This window comes from Eumetopias jubatus, unplaced genomic scaffold, assembly GCF_037043125.1.
Source record: "Eumetopias jubatus isolate StellerSeaLion01/CBP00866 unplaced genomic scaffold, mEumJub1_p1.0 scaffold_17, whole genome shotgun sequence".
Classification (NCBI taxonomy): Eukaryota; Metazoa; Chordata; class Mammalia; order Carnivora; family Otariidae; genus Eumetopias; species Eumetopias jubatus.
The window spans coordinates 636,366-656,431 of NW_028274823.1; the positions used below are offsets into that span (position 1 = coordinate 636,366).

Below are 20,066 nucleotides of genomic sequence, written 5' to 3' on the forward strand. Positions count from 1 at the left end.
GAGCGGGGCGGGCCGGAAGTGTCGTCGCGCCACTTCCGCTACCGGCGCGGGCTGCGCGAGGGGCTTCGGCGGGCCGGTTGCAGACGCCCGGCGTCCGCGGTGAGTCCGGCGGGGGGCGGCGGCGCCTGGCCCCGGGGGGCGGCGAGGCCGGGCGCGTCCTCCCTCCCTGCGCGCTCGTCCGGCGCGCGCGGCGCTTCCCCGCGTCGACTGCCCGCGGGCGCAGGCCGGCCAGCGGCTCGCCCCTGGAGCGCGCGCTGCCCGACTCCGGCGCCGCCCCGGCCACGGTCGGGTCCCCACACGGGACCGCGGAGTCCCCCTCGCAGACCGTGACCTGCGGACGCCCGCTGCAGAAGCCCGCACTGCCGCTCTCCGCCTCGCTGCTCGCAGCGCGTCCGCCCCCCGCCGGAAGGGCCGGGGCGGCCGCTGGGTCCCGCCTGTGCGCGGCGCGTCCCCGGACCGGAGCCAGAGTGGTCTGCGGACAGTTCGCGCTTCTTGTTGGAAGCCGTTCGGCGGCCTCCCGTTACCTTGGTCCCCTCGGTCCGGTGAGCCTCTCTTGGCCGGTCAGGCCCTGCCTTTCTAGGGACCTGCATCCCGTCAGCGCCGGAGATGTGCCGGCCGCTGTGCCCGGTGCCCCCCGCGGAAGAAGTAGGGGCGGGCTCGGCTACCCTGGAGCCTCCTGCCTAGCTGCGGAGACCGACTGGGCAACAGTCCCCTAGCGAAAATGGTGGTGGGTGGCTTAAGGGACGCCAGGGTGCTGGGGACTTGCCAGGGGCGGGTGGGGTGGCTCCGAGGCTGGCTCCCCTCCTCGCACAGGTGGTTCAGCGTGCACGTGCACGTGCACGCACGCGATGGCCAGGAAAAGGGGGTTCTGTGTCTTTAACAAGTTAAGAAATCACTTTAAAAAACGTAATTTAAAAAGTATAATTAACTTACTTCGTCCTGGAAGTGAGGGTGTGTGGCTACGTTCCCAGTCAGTCATTTTCGCGGCTAGGAAGAGCTCTGGACAGACTCCGTTTTTCACCTCTTACGAAACAGCATTAGGAGTCTTGACTTTTTTTCACAAACTGATGTTTTCCAAGCCCATTTGTGCAGTTAGCTTTGAGCCCTCAACAAACGCTCGCTGCCACTTCTCTCTGCCTAACTCATTCCTGGGGAAATGTGCAGTAGGCGGCCTTCCTCCACCCTCTGCGCCGCTCGCGGTCGGGAGGAGGAAAGTTCTGCCCTGTCACAGACGTCTGTGTTTGCAGCCACCGACGGAAGAACTCAGGAGCGTCGGAAAGAGCTGGCGGGCTGTTGTGATCAGATGCTCCTCAATGCTGTTTTCCGTGGGGATGCTGTTGACATTTTTGGTGGGGTGCTTCTGTTGGTGTTTAGGTTCCCTGGTCTCCTGCCCACTGAATGCCAAGAGCACCCCTCTGGTCACTGTGACAACCAGAAGTGTCCCTTACACATTTCCAGATGTCCTCCCAGGAGAGGTCCTGCCTGCAGCTGAGAGCAAGTTGTTGCAGGAATCGTTCCAGATCTCCACAGAGAACTAGCTTCCTTGTATATTAATACTTGTGACGTAGGCATGTCTGTGCTTGTGTTTTTACCACAAACACAACGTTTTGTGCAGATAGTTTTAAAATAAACATTCTCTCAGATGATCATTCTTCTGATGTGCTCTCTCCACCTGCTGGTATCTGGTGGACAGGTGTTTCCTTTCGGTGGGAAACAGTGTGGTTGCTATCTAGCATGACAAAGGGTCCTCAGTCCAGCCAGTACAGGACAACCCACATTCCTTGGGACACCTTGTAGCACATGGATAAAACCAATTGCCCTTAGATTCAGAGAGGCCTCAGTGGGAAAGTTCCGTGTCCTCTTTGCTGTCTTGCTTGTAGTTTGCAGTGCCTCGTTCGGGGTCCTCTGTGATCGGTAAGGTAACTGATGGTTTAGGATGCTGTTGGTGACTCAGATCCAGTTTTCCTTTTGTAAAACCAGCCACTTCTCCAGTAACAACATTTCCACTTGGTCAGCCCTACGTAGTAAAAGCACACTTATTCCTGCTTCTCTAGTAACAAGGCCATAGGAACTTACCAAGTATGGGCCCTTTGGGGCTTTCACAGCAGCTCTGTGGGTAGGATTTACTAGGCACCCCTTGTCAGAAGAAGCCTAGAGAGGACAAGCTCCTTGCCTAGGGCCCTGTAGCCCAGAACTGGCCATGTCAGGGTTCAGACTGGCTGGGACTCCACAACCTAGGCCCTGCTGCACCTCATGTCCGTGACTGGTTACTGTGAGCACCTCCTGATTTTACAAGTATGTATGCTCACGCTTAACTGTTCTGCTTTTATGTTTGGAGATACCCTGGCTCCGGCCGGTTTTAAATGTTTATATACTAGGAGATTAGAGCCTCACTTTCTCAGTGTGGATTTGCAAATTAATATTCATTAGTTAATTAGCATATGTGGGAGTGTGTGCTGAGTCTTCTCTGCTTGATGCTTGATATTTAAGTTGGGCCTCGTCTCCACTAGAGCTGTTAGCACAGTTTTGTTTTTATAAATGGCTTTCCTCTTATCTTTAGGAAAACCTGTTGTGATGTTGTTTCAGAGCCAAAACTATGAGTGAATTTCGGATTCACCATGATGTCAATGAGCTGCTCAGCTTGCTGCGTGTCCACGGAGGGGATGGGGCTGAGGTCTATATTGACCTGCTGCAGAAGAATAGGACCCCCTATGTCACAACAACTGTATCTGCACACAGTGCCAAGGTGGGTTCCGTCCCTGGTGCTGCGCTGTGCCCTGGGCAAGGCGGGCCCCGGCCTGGTGCAGCACTGTGCCCTGGGCAAGGCGGGCCCCGGCCTGGTGCAGCGCTGTGCACAGAGTTCACCAGCTTCCTGCCTGAGCAGCCACAGCATCACCAGTGTTGATGGCAGACAATGCTTGTTAAAGGCTTTTCTTGGACCAAGTTTTGTGCTCAGTCATCAGAAGATGATTCCTCTTAGTGGCTCTTGTAACTCACCCTGTTGTACAGATGAGTAATTGGAGGCTCAGGGAGAGCGCTGGGCTATCAACCTGACTTTAGAACCCAGGTTCTGGGTCCCATGAGGAAGGAGACTCCTATTCCTCTGGATGAAAAGGAAGCTCCTGGCGACGCCTGGCTGACTCAGTTGCCTGGAGCATGCGACTCTTGATCTCGGGGTCATGAGTTTGAGAGCCCCACATTGGGTGTAAAAATTACTTTAAAAAAATAAATAAAAAACTTGAAAAGGAATCTTCTGGTATTAACTCTATTGAAATCCCTTTAAAGCAGATTTTTCTATCTGTATTCAAATAGTATATAATTCAAAATTATAGATTTTCAGTAAGAGAGAATTTTGAAATTTATTTTTAGAAACACATCATGAAACCTCAATTATTTAAATAGATTAATAATGGCACCAGGATAATTAGGAAAATTCACTGAGCAGACAGTGTTTGGGAACACAAAAGTGAATTTAATTTATAACAAGGGGAACACCATAAATCAATGAGCAAACATAACCCCTGAGCCTAATTACAAAGGGAATAGCATTGAATGTATGAAGCAAATGCATAAACTGGTAGAAAAATCTAAGTGGTTATTTCCTGATCTCGGGCTGAGGAAGCATAACAGGAGGGAAACTACAGGGGAGACCGTGCATAGGGTTAACAAAATGTTTGTTGGGTTTAAGTCTTATTTCAGAGGTATGTGATCATTTAGCCTACCTAATTTCACTATTTTGGTTTTTGTGTTTTATTTTCTGGAAGATTTTTTAAAAGTTGTTATTGTCACTGAATCTCTCGTGTTTGTGCTTTTGAGGTTAAAATAGCAGAATTTTCTCGTACTCCGGAAGACTTTCTAAAGAAGTATGATGAACTGAAATCTAAAAACACAAGGAACCTTGACCCACTGGTGTACCTGTTATCAAAACTCACGGAAGACAGAGAGGTAACGGCTGTGTGGGCTCACTTCAGGAGTGTCGGGAAAGGCGAACGTGTGGCGGGTTTCAGACGGAGTTTGTGTCGGGGGGTTGCGCTGGTGGACGCTTACGAGATTTGCTCCGTTGAGACAGTGCCTCTGATGGCACATTTCTGTGCTGCTTTCCCTGCTCTGTGCTAGTGGCCCTTTGAGGTAAAGTAGGGATGTATTTGTGGTGCTTCAGAGCGAACGTAGCTCACACTGGCAGTAAACTTGAGAAGTATTCCAGTCGTTACCTCCCGGGGTGGGGGCTTTATTTTTTGTTGTCTCATGCTGTGTTTTCATGTGTTGTGAATTGTACATGTGTCATTTGCAACACTAAGGAAAGCACTCAGTGTCGAGGCTGGAGGAACTGCTGCGCCCGCGAGCGTCCAGGGAGGTGCCTGGCCCTCTCCCTCTGCAGGCCCAGGGCCTGTTTCGGGGTGAAGGATGCGGCCAGGCACATTTGACTGTCTGTGCCGGGGACGGACAAAGGGAAGTGGTCCCACTGCAGTATGGGAGACTGGCCGAGTGCAGAGACGGGGCTGTGCCCTTGGGAGCGGAGTTTGGGGACTGGCTGTTGAGCGGCCGTAGGATTATCCTCCTCTCCTGATTTGGAGCTGTGGCACCTTGTGGCAGCAAACGCTGAGAGACTGGACTGCAGCTCAGGGACTCGTGGGGTTCTGTTGTTCCTCCACATGGAGTCGGGAAGGAAGGAAGCAGGGGCTGGCTGTGCTCTGCAGAGCTGGCCCATGTGATCACGATCTTGTGTGTTTTCAGACTCTGCAGTATTTACAACAGAATGCGAAAGAACGCGCCGAGCTTGCAGCCAGCGCTGCAGGCAGCGGCACCACCAACTTCAGTGCCCCTGCCACGGCCTCCAAAATCTCCATGCAGGAGCTTGAGGAACTGAGGAAGCAGCTTGGCAGTGTGGCCACGGGCTCGACGCTACAGCAGGTGGGGCTCCCCCACCACCCTCGGGGGTGACAGTCCTGGACCACAGGAGTGGATAACGATGTAGGAAGGTTCTGACCCACCAGGCTGTCGGGCTTACCTGTTGGGGGCACTCGGATGGATCTCAGCCTCCGTAAATTGTGATTCTTCCTTTCCCTCAATTAGTTTTTGACAGTTTATTTTTGTAAGAATATGCTTTATAGACCATTTTCTGTCTCTCATACTTACCCCTTTCTCCTGCCCTTGGTTTCATGTCCTGCCCCCCAGCCCCTTGATGTACGTCTGTCTTGTCATGGTGTTGCCCCTGTGGCTTTCAAGCCCTCAGAGCAGCGCCTGTGCTTGTTGGGCTCTGACAGGCACGACAGCCAGCGCTGGTTGGGAGTGTCTTACGTCAGCACCTCCCGTGTCCTCACACTGCTACCCTGTGTGACGGATGAGGAAACAGTTGCACCTGTCCTCTCGCTGGCCACCCTTGACCTGGTACTTCCAAAAGCCGGGCCCCTAGGACTGCCCTGGTCAGCTTCTGGCGGCTGGTCCCACAGGAGGACCACTGCTCTGGGCATGTGCAGGAGGTGGCCTCTCCCCTGGCCCTGAGGGGCCCAGGTGGGGGCTCCCTTCTCTAGCTGGCTGTCCCTGGGGCCTTGTCTCCACCCATCAGGTCATGTCTAGACTTCGTGCCACCAGGAAAAAGCCATTGAGTCTATGTGTAGAGGGTCCCAAGAAAGGTGCAGCCTGTTGCCCGTGCTCCTGGCTTACCTGTGGGTTCTGCACAGACCGAGACCCCGGTGAGAGGCGGGGTCCCCGTCTAATCGCCAGTGCCTTGCACCATGATGGGCATGGAGATGTTCACTTCTTCACGCTTTTATTGATCCCTCATGTGTTGAGTGATTGACTTCTCTGGTGCCGTAGATGTCAGTTTTAAGTATTAGTACTAAAAGTATGTCTCTTCTTTGTTTTTGAAAATATCCCCACCAGTCTCTAGAACTTACAAGAAAGTTGCTTCGAGATAAGCAGAACAAAAAAAATTCAGGCCAGCGCCTCCCCGTCTTTCCGCCATGGGTATACGAGAGACCCACACTGGTTGGGGATTTCCTGACTGGCTCAGGCGTAAGCACGGACGCGGCTGTGCCTATAGGTATGTGATGTGTGTGTTTCTAACACCCGGGCGCCTTTGAGCATGTGGTGCACTGTCCTTCCTGAGTTCTCATCCTCAGTGGTGCCAAGCTCTTGTGTTCTCGCTGCCTCTGGATGTTCCTTTCTCTTTCCTCCCTGCACCTCATCTTCCAAGCAGATCCTTGGGGCTTGCTCCCAGGTCTTCCTTGCCACTTTTCCTTTGCAGGGTGACCTCGTTTGTTTTAAGGAATCATATTGTCCCCATTGTGATCCCAGATCTCTACCCTCAGGACGTCTGCCTGAATTTTGGTCTCACGTGGCCATCTGTCTGTTGTGTGTGTCTGTAGTGGGGCTCCTGACCTTCCCTCTTGTGTCCCCACTTTTCGCACAGTGACTGGTGTCACAGGTCACCGGGTGCTGGAGCTGGGAGTGGTACCTGTGTTTGCTTCCTTCCCGCTGCACCAGCCTGGTCCCAGGCCCCCCCCCCCCCCACCATCTGCCCCTCTTGCCCAGACACAGTCCTTCTGCTCTCACTGGCTTGGGGCTCAGCACCTCCGCAGAGCTTCCTGTGTTAAAGGAATGTTCTGGATCTGCTCTGTCTAGTATGGGGCCATCTGCGGAACGTAGCTAATGGGCATTGAACTGCAGCTGGTGCGGCTGAGGAATGGGTGTTTAGCTTTCTTTCCCTTGGCCCAGGTAGCCCGTGGCGTGGAGCCTCGCATCCTGCCCTGCTGCCATGTGGCTGTCTCCGTCATCCCAGAGCTAGCGGCTTTGAGCCTCAGGCCTGTGTCCCGTGTAGCTTCTCTAGTGATCCCTCAGACTCTGGGGAGCCGCAGAGATCCTGGTGGATTGGCCTCCAGGCCACACCTCCCTGTGCAGTGTCCCCTCAGCCTGGCTTGTTCCCCTGTCCCTTCAGCGCTTAGCCTCCAGGCTGGCTGTGCCACCCCGGCTGTTCTTCCTCTCTCAACCTGCGACACTGTCCTTTTCCATATGTGGGCAGGGTGCTGGAGGGCAGGGTGGTGTCTGCCCCCTGAGGCCAGGGTCCCCACCGCAGGACCAGCTGACCCGGTGCTGCACCCCTTACCCCCCACTGAGGGCGTCCACTGGGGCTCTTACTGGGGTGATGCTCAGATTTCAAGTGGGGAGTGTTGGTGGCAATTCCTAGAAGGCACCCCTGCACTTGAGAAACAGGAAGCCGAACCTTACCGCTTCAGTTGGAGCTGTGAGTGGGCTTGTCCTGATGGCTGTCGGAGTCGTGGAGAGGAAGCGGAGCTTGAAGTTCAGAGCATGGCTCTGAATGCTGCGTGACCCGTGCCTCACACGGACAGGTGGCTGCTGTGCTCAGAGCCTGTGTTCCACCGTCAGCAGGCTGGTGTGCGGGTGTGCAGCGCCAGCAGTGCTTCTGTGAACCACCACGTGTGGTGCAACACCGCCCTGCACCACCAGGCCCCAGTTCTGGGGTGCCGCGGGGCTGACACGGGCACCCACTGGGCCAGCTGCACAAGGCTGGGCTGTGAGGCAGCGTCACGGAGACACCGTTTTGTTGCTGCTGCGTGTGCTCCCCACACGTGGCGATCTGTCCCAGCAGGTGTTGGGGAGGACACAGAGGGTTGTGAACCGAGAGAGGCAGGGAGCTGCCTGGGCCAGGAGGCGTTTGGCCGGTGGCCCTGGCCGATGGCTTGTGACTGTCCCTAATTGGGTGGTTGTAAGGAAACCGTCTCATACTGTGCATACGTGTTGGAAGTTGTCACCACTTTCACGTCTTTGAAGGAAGTCTTTTCATTCCACAGCAGCCCAGACTCGATAAGTTGTAACAAGTGCTGTAAGAACAGCTTACATCAGAAGTGCTTCTTAAATTCCTGACTTTCTCCTTTTAAACGTCAGGCTTTTATTTGCATCCAGAGGGTTTTATCTACCTGGTACTGTGAGGCTGTGGTGCATTGCTCAGGCTCCACCTGTCCTGTGCTCATGGTGCTTTTGGAATCCTAGGCTTTAAGCTCCCTGGGATGAGTCAGATCCCAGTGAACAGCCTGATTCTCACGCCCGTGAACGTATGAGGGAGTAACAGAGGAGTCAGCAGAGGGTGCCTGAGTAGATGAGGGCAGGAGAAAGATCAGTGGGGGTGAGGGGCCCTGGAGGCGAGGCCGGGGCCCAGCTGGTATCTGCGGCCCCCAGGCACGCTGCCCCTGGCCTCGCAGGAGTCGGCCGTGGTGGAGGACCTGCTCTACGTGCTGGTGGGTGTGGACGGCAGGTACATCACCGCCCAGCCCCTCACCGGGAGGCAGAGCCGCACCTTCCTCGTGGACCCCAACCTCGACCTGTCCGTCAGGGAGCTGGTGAACAGGATCCTCCCTGTGGCTTCCAGTTACTCCACGGTGACCAGGTAGATGCCAGACGGGACCTGAGGCTGGACACAGGCCTTCCCAGGTGCTCTTGACCCCTGCAGCTTGCATTTTGTGTCTGTAAAGATCATTTGACTCCTAAAGAGTGTCCTCATCTTTTGTGACCCGGTTTCATGCCTGGCACGGTTTTGAAGGGCCTGGGGACAAGTGCAGGGGGCTGGTTTCGAAGAGCTTGAGTGGGGAGGGTGCTCGGAACATCTGACATCTAATCTGAAAATGTGGCCTCCCCTGCTCATGGGTCCTGGGTGCTCCTTTCCCTCCTAGGTTCATTGAAGAAAAGTCTTCCTTCGAGTATGGACAGGTGAACCATGCTTTGGCGGCTGCCATGAGAACCCTAGTGAAGGAGTACCTGATCCTGGTCACGCAGCTGGAGCAGTTGCAGAGGCAGGGCCTCCTGTCACTTCAGAAGCTCTGGTTCTACATCCAGCCGGCCATGCGCACCGTCGACATCCTGGCCTCCCTTGGTACATGCCTACCCTCCCACCCGCCATGTCGGCCGGGCCATGGGAGGGACTTGGGGCAGTGGGCAGGCACATTCCATGGCGGAGTGGGTCGTGGCGTGTGAAGGGGAGACTCCCAGACCAGTGCGCCAGGCATTCGTTTCTTCACTGTGGATGCCAGGGTGTGAGGCCAGAGCCTGTATTGCTTCATGTTTTAATTTGTGGGAGGAAAATTCTGGAAGCTCTTACTGATAAACTTTCATTGGTGATTACGAGCTTATGGTTTGAGTGTCTCCCACGAGAGGAGCACCTGTCCCCAGAAGGAGGTCCTGGTGTGTCGTGACGTAGCTGGGGGAGCTGCGGGCACCCCTTCTCAAAGGCACTGAGTGCTGCCCCCACCCCCCCCCCGGCAGCCACCTCGGTGGATAAAGGCGAGTGTGTTGGGGGGTCCACTCTGAGCCTTCTCCACGACCGGAGCTTCAACTACACGGGCGACAGCCAGGCACAGGGGCTGTGCTTGTACTTAACCAAGGCCGCCAGCGTGCCCTACTTCGAGATTCTGGAAAAGTGGATCTATAGAGGAATAATCAATGACCCCTACAGGTAGGGCTTGCGGAGCCTGAGGGAGATCTGGGTAAGACGCCCACATGCAGCCATGCTGCCCAGGGAGGCTTTAGCGTGTCGGGTGGCAGGGTCAGAATTGCCTCGCGTGCAGCTCCCGGGCTTCCGTCACAGTTGGTGAGGGTGGGTGTTCCAGTACATTCGAGGAGCCAGGGCGGCCCATGGACAAGTCTGTCGTGTCGAGGTGTATTTGCTAAAGGACTTTAAAAGTCGTGCCGAGGAGTAGCGTTTCTCTGCTGGTGATTCACGTAACAGTCTGGGGGGGGGCCTGACAACGTGATTTTAAAACCGTGCCCCGCCAAGCAAGACCTGAAACAGGCATGAAGGGGTTGCTCCCCTGCTGTGGGGGTCGGCTCGTTGCCTGGGTTCGCATGGCAGGGAAGGGCTCCGTGTCCCTGGCGGGTGGGGCTAGAGAGGTTGACCTGCAGCCCCATGGCCCCGAATTTCCTCGGAGCGGGCTCTCAGCTGGGGACTGGGCACGGGGCGTCCTGAGCCCGTCGGCCTGTCAGGCGTGGCTTGCCGCCTGAGGACGTCCCGTGCCTGCCAGCGAGTTCATGGTGGAGGAGCACGAGCTGCGGAAGGAGAAGATCCAGGAGGACTACAATGACAAGTACTGGGACCGGAGGTACACGGTCGTGCCGCGGCAGATCCCCTCCTTCCTGCAGAAGATGGTCGGCAAGGTGCTCAGCACAGGTGAGCCCCACGCCCTGCCCAGCACGCACTCGCCTCTGCCCTGTGGCTCTGTGCCCCGCCATGCACTGCACGGGCTGCAGAGCCCCCACAGGGTCTTCCTGGGCCTGGCCGTTGTCCCGTCTGACTCCTGGGGTTCCGGGTGCTGTTGCTTTGTTCCCTGACCCCAGGACGTTGTCTCACAGGTGGCTTTTCCTCACTACTGCGTTTCTAGAACTCTGTTACCACTGACAGGAAATTGCTTTCCTGCTCCCAGCCGGCGCCAGACGTGCGGCTTTTCCACACCAACATCCAGCCCTCCTGTTGTCTGTGCGCACCAGCCGGGCATCCTGTGAATTAGCCCGGTCCCGGCACGGACCTCCCAGGGTTGGTGGGCACGGGCTCCTCAGGCTCAGAGCTCAGTCCCTCAGGGTGGCCCCCACATCAACACTGCTGTCCGCACCGCTCTCTGACGTGGCTACGAATTGGAGGTTCCCGTGACCCCCTCCTCGGGGTTGATGATTTGCTAGGACGGCTCACAACTCAGGGAAACACTTTACTTTCTAGATTACCGGGTTATTAGAAAGGATGCAAGTGAACAGCCAGCTGAAGAGGTCCACGGGGCGAGGTCTGGGCGGGTGCCGAGCACAGGAGCTCCGAAGTGCGTGGCACTCGATGCGCCACCCCTGTGTGGACGTGTTCACCACCCGGAAACTCTCCACACCGCTCCACTTAGGAATTGTAGGGAGGTTCCGTTATGCAGGTGTGAGTGAAGAAATGGTTGGCCGTCGATTTATCCCGTCTCCAGCCTCTCTCCGAGCCCGGCATCGGGGGGAGGGACCAAAGCTCCCGCCCTCTGGTCACAGGGTTGGTTCCCCAGCATGCAACCCCCAGCCTGAGCTGGACAGGGGCTGCCCAGAGTCACCTCCCGGGCGTAAACTCAGCTGTACTCAGAAGGGGCTCATGAGCCACGAGATTGCAAGGGTTTTAGGAGCTCAGTGCCAGCAACAAAAACAAAGTCCAAGGATCCACGTCCTTCTGGGTCAGTCTCATACACCACTGCAAGAATAGCAGTCGAGGACCTGGGCTCAGTGGCCCAGGGCTGTTCCACTCGCCATCACACGGGCTGGGAACCGGAGTTAGAAACACAGAAGGACTGAGGTACCGGACAGTCTTCCAGCCAGGGACTTGGTGGTCAAGGACAGGGTTGGAAGATGGTTGGGAACCTCATTCTCTGAAAGCTTTTTGGAAATTATTTCTGTGTTTTTTGTTAGAAGAATCCGGATGAAAGAGAGTCTAGCCTGTTGTAGCACTTAGTGCTTCTATCCTTCGTGGGCATCAGTTGTGTTTCCCTGCCTCACGTAAAGGGCTCTAGAACTGTGTTTCCAGTCCACTAGCTAGTGTTGGGGTCACGGTATCCAAGGTTCAGACCTGTGGTTTAGCGTTGGTATAGTGAAAATTTTAATCTGTTTTCTCCTTGTCTTTTCAGGAAAATATCTGAATGTAGTCAGAGAGTGTGGTCACGATGTCACCTGCCCAGTGGCCAAGGAGATCATCTACACTTTGAAGGAGCGAGCATATGTTGAGCAAATCGAGAAGGCTTTTAACTACGCCAGCAAGGTCCTGCTGGCCTTCCTGATGGAAGAGAAGGAGCTCGTGGCGCACCTGAGGTGAGCTCTCTGCCTTCTGCCTTCTAGCTCAGCTTGTAGGACCCTCCTGACGTCTGACCAAGGCCAGAAACTTAGTCTTAGCAGCTCTGCTTCGTCGACAGAAACACAAGCATGCTGCCAGGTTGTCTCCAGCCTGAGAACCTTGCATAGTTGTGACCCTGCCACCTTGGTCCTGCTCCCCAGAGCGCAGTGGGGCCATGGTCTGCCTGTGTCACCTTGTTGGAGGTGACACAGCTTGCCCAGTCTTGCCACCGGTCCAGGGCCACCGGCCCTTTCTGGACAGTGTTTCCTGCCGTAGCTGGACACAGCGGTCCTTCACCTGTACCTAAGAGCTGTTCATTTCTGCTCATTTGTGAAGCTGACTGTTTCTCCCCTTTCTAATGTACTTCTCTGGTCTGTGGCCATACCACCCTGAACACCCCCGATTTCATCTGATCTCAGAAGCTGAGCAGGGTCGGGCCTCCTTAGGGGAGCACTGCTGGGCGAGGAGCTCAGCTCGTCCTCCCTGGGCTGCGCTGCCTAAGCCCCACCTGATCATCCAAACTGCTGGTTGTGGTGGGAGCCCTTCGTCTGCATGCAGCTCTTCCTTGTCAGCCGTCTGTCAGCTTTTCCTGCGTGTCCCACAGCTGTGCTGGTGACCCCTGTGCCCCCACCCGCTCTGTAGGTCCATCAAGCGCTACTTCCTGATGGACCAGGGGGACTTCTTTGTGCACTTCATGGACCTCACCGAGGAGGAGCTGAAGAAGCCGGTGGACGACATCACGCCCACCCGTCTGGAGGCCCTGCTGGAGCTGGCCTTGCGCATGAGCACTGCCAACACGGACCCTTTCAAGGATGACCTCAAGGTGGGGGGGGCCGGGGGGCGCCCGTCGACCCAGCGACGGGGCTGGGGCAGGGGAGCGCCATTCAGAACCACTGACCTGCGTCCAGGCAGGTGGGGCAGCCACCTGAGCAAGATGCTGGCCGTAAAACCCCAGGAGAACCCAACCCTTGACGGTGATCCCGCAGCTCACCCTGAGCAAGGTGTGTGAGCGGCTCAGGTCCGTTTACACGCAGATTTTTTTCGATAAATACAGTACAGTGACAGAAATGTATTTTCTTTCTTATTGATGTTTTCTGTTCTGTCGCTTTATCCTAAGAGCACGGTACACGTCATGACAGAACACGTGCTCGTCACGTGTGTCAGGCTCTCGGTCAGCAGCAGGCTATTCAGTTAGGGATATGGGAGGTCAGCAGGTCCCTGTGGACTTTCAACTGAACCAGCTGGTTGGCACCCCAGCCCCAACATTGTTCACGGTCACCTTGCTGTTTTCCACTAAGTATGCTGCTCTTTCGGCTGGGTCCTGGCACTTGTGGTAAAATTGTAAATCTGAAGAGATTCAGGCTTTTCTCATTTGCTGTGTAGTTTCTTGTTTACGCCATCGGGCATCTTAAAAATGATCTCTCTGCACGTTTCGCTTCGGTGGAAAGTGGCTGAGGCTTTATCGGCAGACACTTGTTTTGTAAGCCAGCCTTTACGATGCAGAGTCTACGTCGGAGGAAGCTACCTCAGTCCTGGACTTGCTTCTCCAGCTCGTGGGGCAGCTGGGTGGGGGCAGCGGTCAGGATGTGACGCTTTTTTCTTTGTCTTTCTCAAGATCGATCTGATGCCTCATGACCTCATCACTCAGCTCCTGCGGGTTCTGGCCATCGAGACCAAGCAGGAGAAGGCGATGGTCCACGCCGACCCCACTGAGCTCACGCTGAGTGGCCTGGAGGCCTTCTCTTTTGACTATGTTGTCAAGTGGCCCCTGTCACTGATTATCAACAGGTGAGCATTGGTCTTTCCGGCACCAGGTGCCGTGGACACAATTCCAGGTTTGCCCGGAAGGCAGGATTGCATCCACTCTGCAGACAGCTGTCCATGTCCACTTCTGTGCGGGGTGGGTTGCCTGGCTGCCTGGCGGCCAGGGAGCAGAACAGCCTCAGCGATGTCAGAGCCTCGGCCGCCGTGTGCCATGAGCCTCATGGTGTCTGAGGCCGGCAGCGCCCACCAGGTGTCAGTCAGCGTGCTGTGCGCCTTTTCCTTCTTGCAGGAAAGCCCTGACCCGCTACCAGATGCTCTTCAGACACATGTTCTACTGCAAGCACGTGGAGCGGCAGCTCTGCAACGTCTGGATCAGCAACAAGGCCGCCAAGCAATACTCCCTTCACTCTGCAAAGTGGTGCGTCTGCTCTGCACTCCCAGATGCTCCCCTCAAGGCAGGAGCGTTTCACTCTTCACAGCTTTAGAAAGGCAGCTCGTCACACAGCTCTGTAGCTTTTTGACCCGTGACGAGTTTCACACTGCAGCGCAGGGCCGTGGCCGCCCACGGTAGACGTGGCTCTGTCCCTCAGCTGTCGGTGTGGACGTGCGGGTGCTCGGGTCTGTCAGCGTGAGCCCTGTGAGGCTCGGGGGTGTTTGTTCACTCCCGCCGGCGCACACGCTTGTCTGTGACACCGGGTGGTGTGTGGGCCTGTGTGGGGGCGCTCAGCGCAGGGCCCCCTGACCGCGGAACGGGGGGCCCACGGCTGCCGCAGCGGTGACCATTCTTGTGCTTGCTCAGGTTTGCTGGTGCCTTCACTCTGCGACAGCGGATGCTCAACTTTGTTCAGAACATTCAGTACTACATGATGTGTGAAGTGATGGAGCCAACGTGGCACATCCTTGAGAAAAACCTGAAGTCTGTGAGTTTGAACTTAATACGGCATAACACTTAAAAGACTCTATGCCAACCGGTTGCACCAAGTAGGTTCTTGTGAAGGGAACATAGTGGGCTGGATGCCAGGGCGTTAGTGCCGTGCTTGCCCCGGGCTGGTGAGGAGGAGACAGCAAAGCCCTCCGTACACAGAAGCGGTTTCTTTGTGAACACAACAAATGTGTGCGTGAGTGAGACTGAGATTTTGGGGGGGTTCCCCTGAGGTGGTGCGGAGAGCCTTGGGGTTGGGGTGGCTCTGTGCCCCCCACCCCCATCCCAGCACCCCTGGGGTCTGTCAGCAGGTCCCAGAAGCGTGACGGGACGGCAGCCATGGAAGAACCAAAACCGTGGCCTTTTGGGGGCATGTTTAGCATTTTTTTGTGGGGGTATTTTGAAGTTTCCTCTCAAAATCCGTAGGGTCATTTAAGGAAAGGAAACAAAACAGAAGTACACAGAGCGGCAGCCTGGCCCGCGTAGGGGTCTGGTCTCCTCGCAAAGTCATGCCGAAAGCCAAGGCAGGTGCCGTCTCTCCACGCAGGCGTCCAACATCGACGACGTGCTGGGTCACCACACGAGCTTCCTGGACAACTGTCTGAAGGACTGCATGCTGACCAACCCCGAGCTGCTCAAAGTCTTCTCCAGACTCATGTCCGTGTGTGTCATGTTCACCAACTGCATGCAGGTGCGCCACCATGCAGCCTGCCTGCCTTCTGCCCGCCTTGTGCAGGGCTGTCTCTCTGAGGCCTCTTCCGCTGTTGTGGGCCGGGACCAGCAGCTGCAGCGTCTCTGTCCCCAGCCCTTTTCTGGGCACCTGGCATTCTTTTTGTCCAATTCAAGTTATTTGATTCAGTTACAAGCAGCTACCTAAAATGCTGATACAGAAAGTAAGTATTGGGAGGCAGAGGGGGTGACGCAGGGTTCACCAGGGCTCCAGGGCGTGCAAGGTGGTTGCCAGCCTCTGGGGGATAGGAGCCTGGGAGCCAGATCCGTATGGGGCTCGCCCTGGGGAGATGCTGTCTTCAGAAGACTCTGTTGACGAGCCCTCTGACAGGCACCCCTAGAAGGCATGTGGGCACAGCTGCAGCTCCCCGAGTTCACGTCTGCTGTCCCCGCATCTGCAGATGGTGCCTCAGCTGTGCGGTGGTACATACTCCACTTGGGCTCCTGAAACTAACAGCATTTCTTCCTGACCCCAAGAGATTTACACAGAGCATGAAGTTGGATGGTGAGCTGGGCCGGCTGATGTTGGAGCACGGCACGATGCTGGGGCCGCCCACGGAGGCCGAGCGGGCAGAGGAGCGTGCCCGCAAGGAGCTCGCTAGGAAGGTGTGCAGCGTCCGGCTTTGTCCAGCAGGCCCGCCGCTCCCCTCCTTCCTGTTGTCCCTTTGATTAAAAAAAGTTCATCCTAATTAGGTTCCAAACATGAGCTAGAGGATCTCTTCTCCAGATTTGTCCAAACCTCAGCCCCACTGTGCTTGAGGGTGAGGCCACAGTTCCCCAGAGCAGGGGTTGGGGTGTCTGCAGAGGGCCTGCCACGCAGCAGGCACAGGGCCATGGGCCCTGCTGTCACTACGGTCAGAGTCCAGCCTTAACTAGAAGGACGAGGTGTCTCCACCTTCTTTGAGGGGATGCGGGGAGGGGGCATGTGCCCTGCAGCACCAGGCCCAGCTCTGGAGGGAGCTCAGGCCTGTACTCCCGTGTCCACTCTCTTTGCTGAGAGGGAGCCAGGAGAAAATGCTGCATTCCCTTGAAAATCTGAGCCACGTAAAGAACCCATGAGGTGCATGGACTTGCTGCTTCCTTGTGGTGGGAGCAGGGCAGGGCGCCAACTGCCCAAACAGAGCATGTCTCTGTTCCGCAGTCTCCGGAACTTTTACGATGCCTTAACTTTTATCACATGAAAACTTGCCCAAATTCCTTCTATTTAGAAAAAAAGGGGGGTGGGGAGGGAAGCCGAGCTGGTAGTGAGCAGTGCTGAGGTGGGGCTGGAGGCACTCATGGTGCGCGACCGTGTCTTCTAGTACCTGGCTGAGCACGTGGATGCCCCTCAGCTGACCTCCAGCTTCGAGGCCACCATCAACAAGTTTGACAAGAATTTCTCGGCACATCTGCTTGACCTCCTGGCCCGACTGAGCCTCTACAGCACCAGTGACTGTGAGCATAGCATGGCCAGCGTCATCTCCAGGTGGGTGCGATGGCACCGTCCCGTCCCGTGTGTGGTCAGGAGTCCTGGGCTTCCCCCATGTGCCCCCCCCATGCAGCTTTGGGCCACCGCAGGGAGGGGGTGACTGAGGCGGTGTCTGCTTGGGTGTTTGGGTGTGCGGGCACTCGTCCTTCACCTCAAGGTCACTGCTCATTCCCTGAAGTGACAGATGCGCGTGTGTGGTGGTTTGTGTTCACTCGTGAGTGTGTGCACCAGTGACCGTCCGTGCCCCGGCGCTGGTCCCTGTCTGTGGGCCGGGCTGGCTCGGGCTCGCCCAGCGCTTTGCTCCCTGAGCCAGGACCCAGGACACTGGAAGGGGCCCCCCCCCAGCCCCCAGCCCCCAGCCTTGGGCCATGCATGGCGGCAGCATCACCCCGTTTTCAGATGCGCAGCCAGGAGGCAGGCAAGGGAAGACAAGACCAGCAGTGCTGCTCAGGCCAGGAAGTCACTGGGAGCCAACAGGGGGGGTCATGGCAGCGCTTACTGAAGCCTCCGTGTTTGGGCTCTTGGGGCTGGCTGGGCCTTGTCACCACTCTCAGGAGGTGTGACGGAGCATTCCTGGTGGCTCTGGGGGGGCCCACTGGGGAGGACACAGTGCAGGAGCGTGGAGACAGGAGCAGGGGCCAGCAAGCTGGTCAGCCGGTTTGTGGTTCTGGGGCCAGCAGGTTCCCACAGCCTGTGAAGCCTGGCAGTGTCCTGGACGCCCTGCTCTACAGAGGGGGGGCAGAGGGTCAGCTGATTTCCAGTGATTTGGGGGAGGTGTCCTTGCCTGGGACGGTGTCAGACGGACGTCTGATGTCCTAAGTACAGGGCCTGGGAGGTGCCCTCAGCCTATGGCAGCCTTGGGCCCTTGTGCCAGGTAAGGCCGGCCCCAACATCCAGGGGCCGGGGAGGGCTGCCAGGGAGGTGGGTGGGGGGTGGGGGACAGCTCTTCTGCTGGGGTTTTAGCAGGGAAACTGAAGCTATGCTTCTGCTTAAACCCCTAATTAGGAGTTTTGGTTGTTCTGCTTTCAGTTGGCATGTGTGTTTAGGTTCCGATGTCAGTGTTGCTTAAACCAGGGAAGGCTGTGTGGGTGGGTGTTCCTCGCACCTGGTGCAGAGCCGACCCTTTGACTGCGGGGTGGATGGGTTGCCTGGTGTGGCACCGCAGGGAGGGCACCTCTGCACCTGGGGCATCTGCGCGGGAGCCCAGCCCGTCTCCTCCCGCAGACTGGACTTCAATGGCTTCTACACGGAGCGCCTGGAGCGTCTTTCTGCAGAGAGGAGCCAGAAGGCAGCCCCCCAGGTGCCTGTCCCACGGGGCCCCCCAGCATCAGCGCCCAGGGTCGCTGTCACCGCACAGTGAGGCTGCAGGTGCTGTGGAGAAATGAGTTCAAAACCTTTTACTTGGATATCGCTGAACCACCTGTTGTTGCTGTTTAAATATAAAGTCTGAATGTCATTCCTGCGTGCTGCTCTCGTGTCTCGGGGTCCTGGGTTCTGCTCTGCAGCAGCTGCCCAGACCAAGCGGGCTCCGCACAAGCTCTGCTCTGAACTTTCTTCAGTTGAGCAGGGTCACTTTTTTAAAATGCTTCTGTTCTCAAATAAAGAGAAAGTGAAAACATACAGCATTTGAGCAACATGAAGATAATTTCCAAAGTGCCATGCAGGGGACGGGGTAGGTGTCCACAGCTGGTCAGGTACACGGGCCTGGACTCCCAGAAATCCACTGTTGTGCTAGGCTGGGCTCCGGGCACTAGGGGGCAGCACGGTCCTTGAGCTGTCGCAGGGCCGGGCCAGAGGGTGGGGGAGTCCTTAGGAGCACCTGCCCGCCCAGCCCGCCTGCCGGCCCGCAGAGGTCCTAGTGGAACCTGACCCCGGCCGCCCCACACCTGTGACTCCCGCCGTGCTGCCCACCTGCCAGAGGTCATGTGTCACTGTCCCAGTTGATCTCTGACCACCTGCCCCGGGAGGGGGGTGTCCTTCTGGGGGACACGGAGGAATGAGAGCCAAAAGCAGGCTCCTGGAGGCAGCCTGGGTCCCCCCTTGTGGCTGCTCACTGCCTTGCACAGGAAGCACCGTGGAGCTGGGGGCTCCCTTTCAAGCCACAGGCGGTTTCCTCTTCCAGTCTGCAGTGTGTACAGCCATCATGGCCAGAGCCCTGGCGTTGTGCAAGCCTCGTGCTGAGCAGAGGAACCCGCCGGCCCCTGGCTTGCGGCCCTCCTGCCCTGCCCTGAGACCCAGAAACCTTGTGTCGCCATCCCGGGCTGCGGGCAGCAGGCTTGCCCACGGCACCTCAGGGCTGCAGGCGGGGGTGGGGGGTGGGGTGGGGGGGTGGGGGGTGGGGAGCGGCACAAGAGCTGTGTTGGGGGCTGCGCGGGGTCCTGGGCCCTAGGGGCACCCCCCATCCTAGGGGCAGGCCTGTGCTGGTCCTGGCTGCCGACGTTAGCTGCAGGCGCAGTCCGGTCCACTGCCCACGGAGCGTGTGCGTCCGCAGCAGCTTTGGTTTCTGCCAGTGCAGGGGCTTTTGCCTTTTACTTCTTGTTTTCAAAGAATTGCAGCATACGAGGAAGGAAGAGATCAGATCACTGGGGAGGTGGGGTCTCACACACCTTGTGTCATCACAGGAAGTGGTATGTAGGCAGGGGGACAGAGCACGTGTTCAGACCATTGCCACACCTCTGTCGCCTCTGCCTGAGATGCCTCAGTCGGCTAGCCCGTCCTGCCTTTTCTGCCATCCGCTTTGGGGCAAATAAGGGTCTGTTAGACTTTGACCTCTGGCCTGGACTGTGCTGCCCACAGGTTCTCGCTTTGATGCCATCACCTCAGGGAGCTTGTCCAGAACGCAGCTCCGGAGCCACGTGGTTCGGCTGCAGGCGGTCTGGGACCCCCGGTGACGGACCCACTGGAGAAGCCTGGGTGCCAGGCCACAGTGGGGGCGGCCCCACCCTGCAGAGCAGAGGCACCAGGGTGCGGTGTGGGGAGCTTTCTGTTCCCCAGGAAGTCTGAGGGCACATCTGCACCTGAGCACCCCCTGCTCCGCCCCCGACAGAGCCTGATCCGAACCACTGCCCCGCCACCTGGCCAGAGGCCCCTGGGCCAGGCGGGGCCTGGGCTTCCTCACCTGCACCGAGCGGCGTGCGACCTTGCAAGGAGGGGCTCAGCTTAGTCTGTCCGCCAACCCCCTCCGTTAATTCGATCCACATTATGAAGTTTCTTCCACGTGCTGGACACCGGGCTCTGTTTAGGGGCCCCCAGGGGCCCAGGAGTAGACGCGGGAAAACCCAAGAGCGAGCCCGAAGGCGGCGCCCCTCCCCAGCGGGTGTCCAAGCCCCGCCCCTCCC

At 57.3% G+C, this 20,066-nt stretch overlaps 1 protein-coding gene across 3 annotated transcripts; it reads left to right on the top strand.

Moving 5' to 3' along the window:
- Window positions 1-3: 3 nt before the first annotated feature.
- Window positions 4-18,184, top strand: TUBGCP2 (tubulin gamma complex component 2). 3 transcript variants are annotated; one of them, XM_028119899.2, is made up of 18 exons: window positions 4-99; window positions 2,587-2,746; window positions 3,817-3,945; window positions 4,735-4,911; window positions 5,884-6,043; window positions 8,197-8,404; window positions 8,688-8,887; window positions 9,277-9,466; window positions 10,032-10,177; window positions 11,643-11,823; window positions 12,488-12,668; window positions 13,461-13,633; window positions 13,899-14,027; window positions 14,409-14,529; window positions 15,079-15,222; window positions 15,738-15,866; window positions 16,562-16,725; window positions 17,953-18,184. In XM_028119899.2, the coding sequence occupies exons 2-18, from the start codon at window positions 2,597-2,599 to the stop codon at window positions 18,086-18,088; spliced, it is 2,718 nt and encodes a 905-aa protein (XP_027975700.1). In that variant the 5' UTR covers window positions 4-99; window positions 2,587-2,596; the 3' UTR covers window positions 18,089-18,184. The 3 variants fall into 3 exon arrangements, with proteins under 3 accessions (XP_027975700.1, XP_087876094.1, XP_087876093.1); XM_088019968.1 differs by lacking the exons at window positions 4-99; window positions 17,953-18,184 and adding exons at window positions 227-542; window positions 17,758-17,946; XM_088019967.1 differs by lacking the exon at window positions 4-99 and adding an exon at window positions 228-542.
- The last annotated feature ends 1,882 nt before the right edge of the window (window positions 18,185-20,066 follow it).

Bases quoted from the DNA above. Each gene is read 5' to 3' on its own strand.
- TUBGCP2 (XM_028119899.2), top strand. From the start codon at position 2,597: ATGAGTGAATTTCGGATTCACCATGATGTCAATGAGCTGCTCAGCTTG. The intron at 3,946-4,734 runs GTAACGGCTGTG...GTGTGTTTTCAG, and splicing joins AACTCACGGAAGACAGAGAG to ACTCTGCAGTATTTACAACA. The intron at 4,912-5,883 runs GTGGGGCTCCCC...TATCCCCACCAG, and splicing joins CGGGCTCGACGCTACAGCAG to TCTCTAGAACTTACAAGAAA.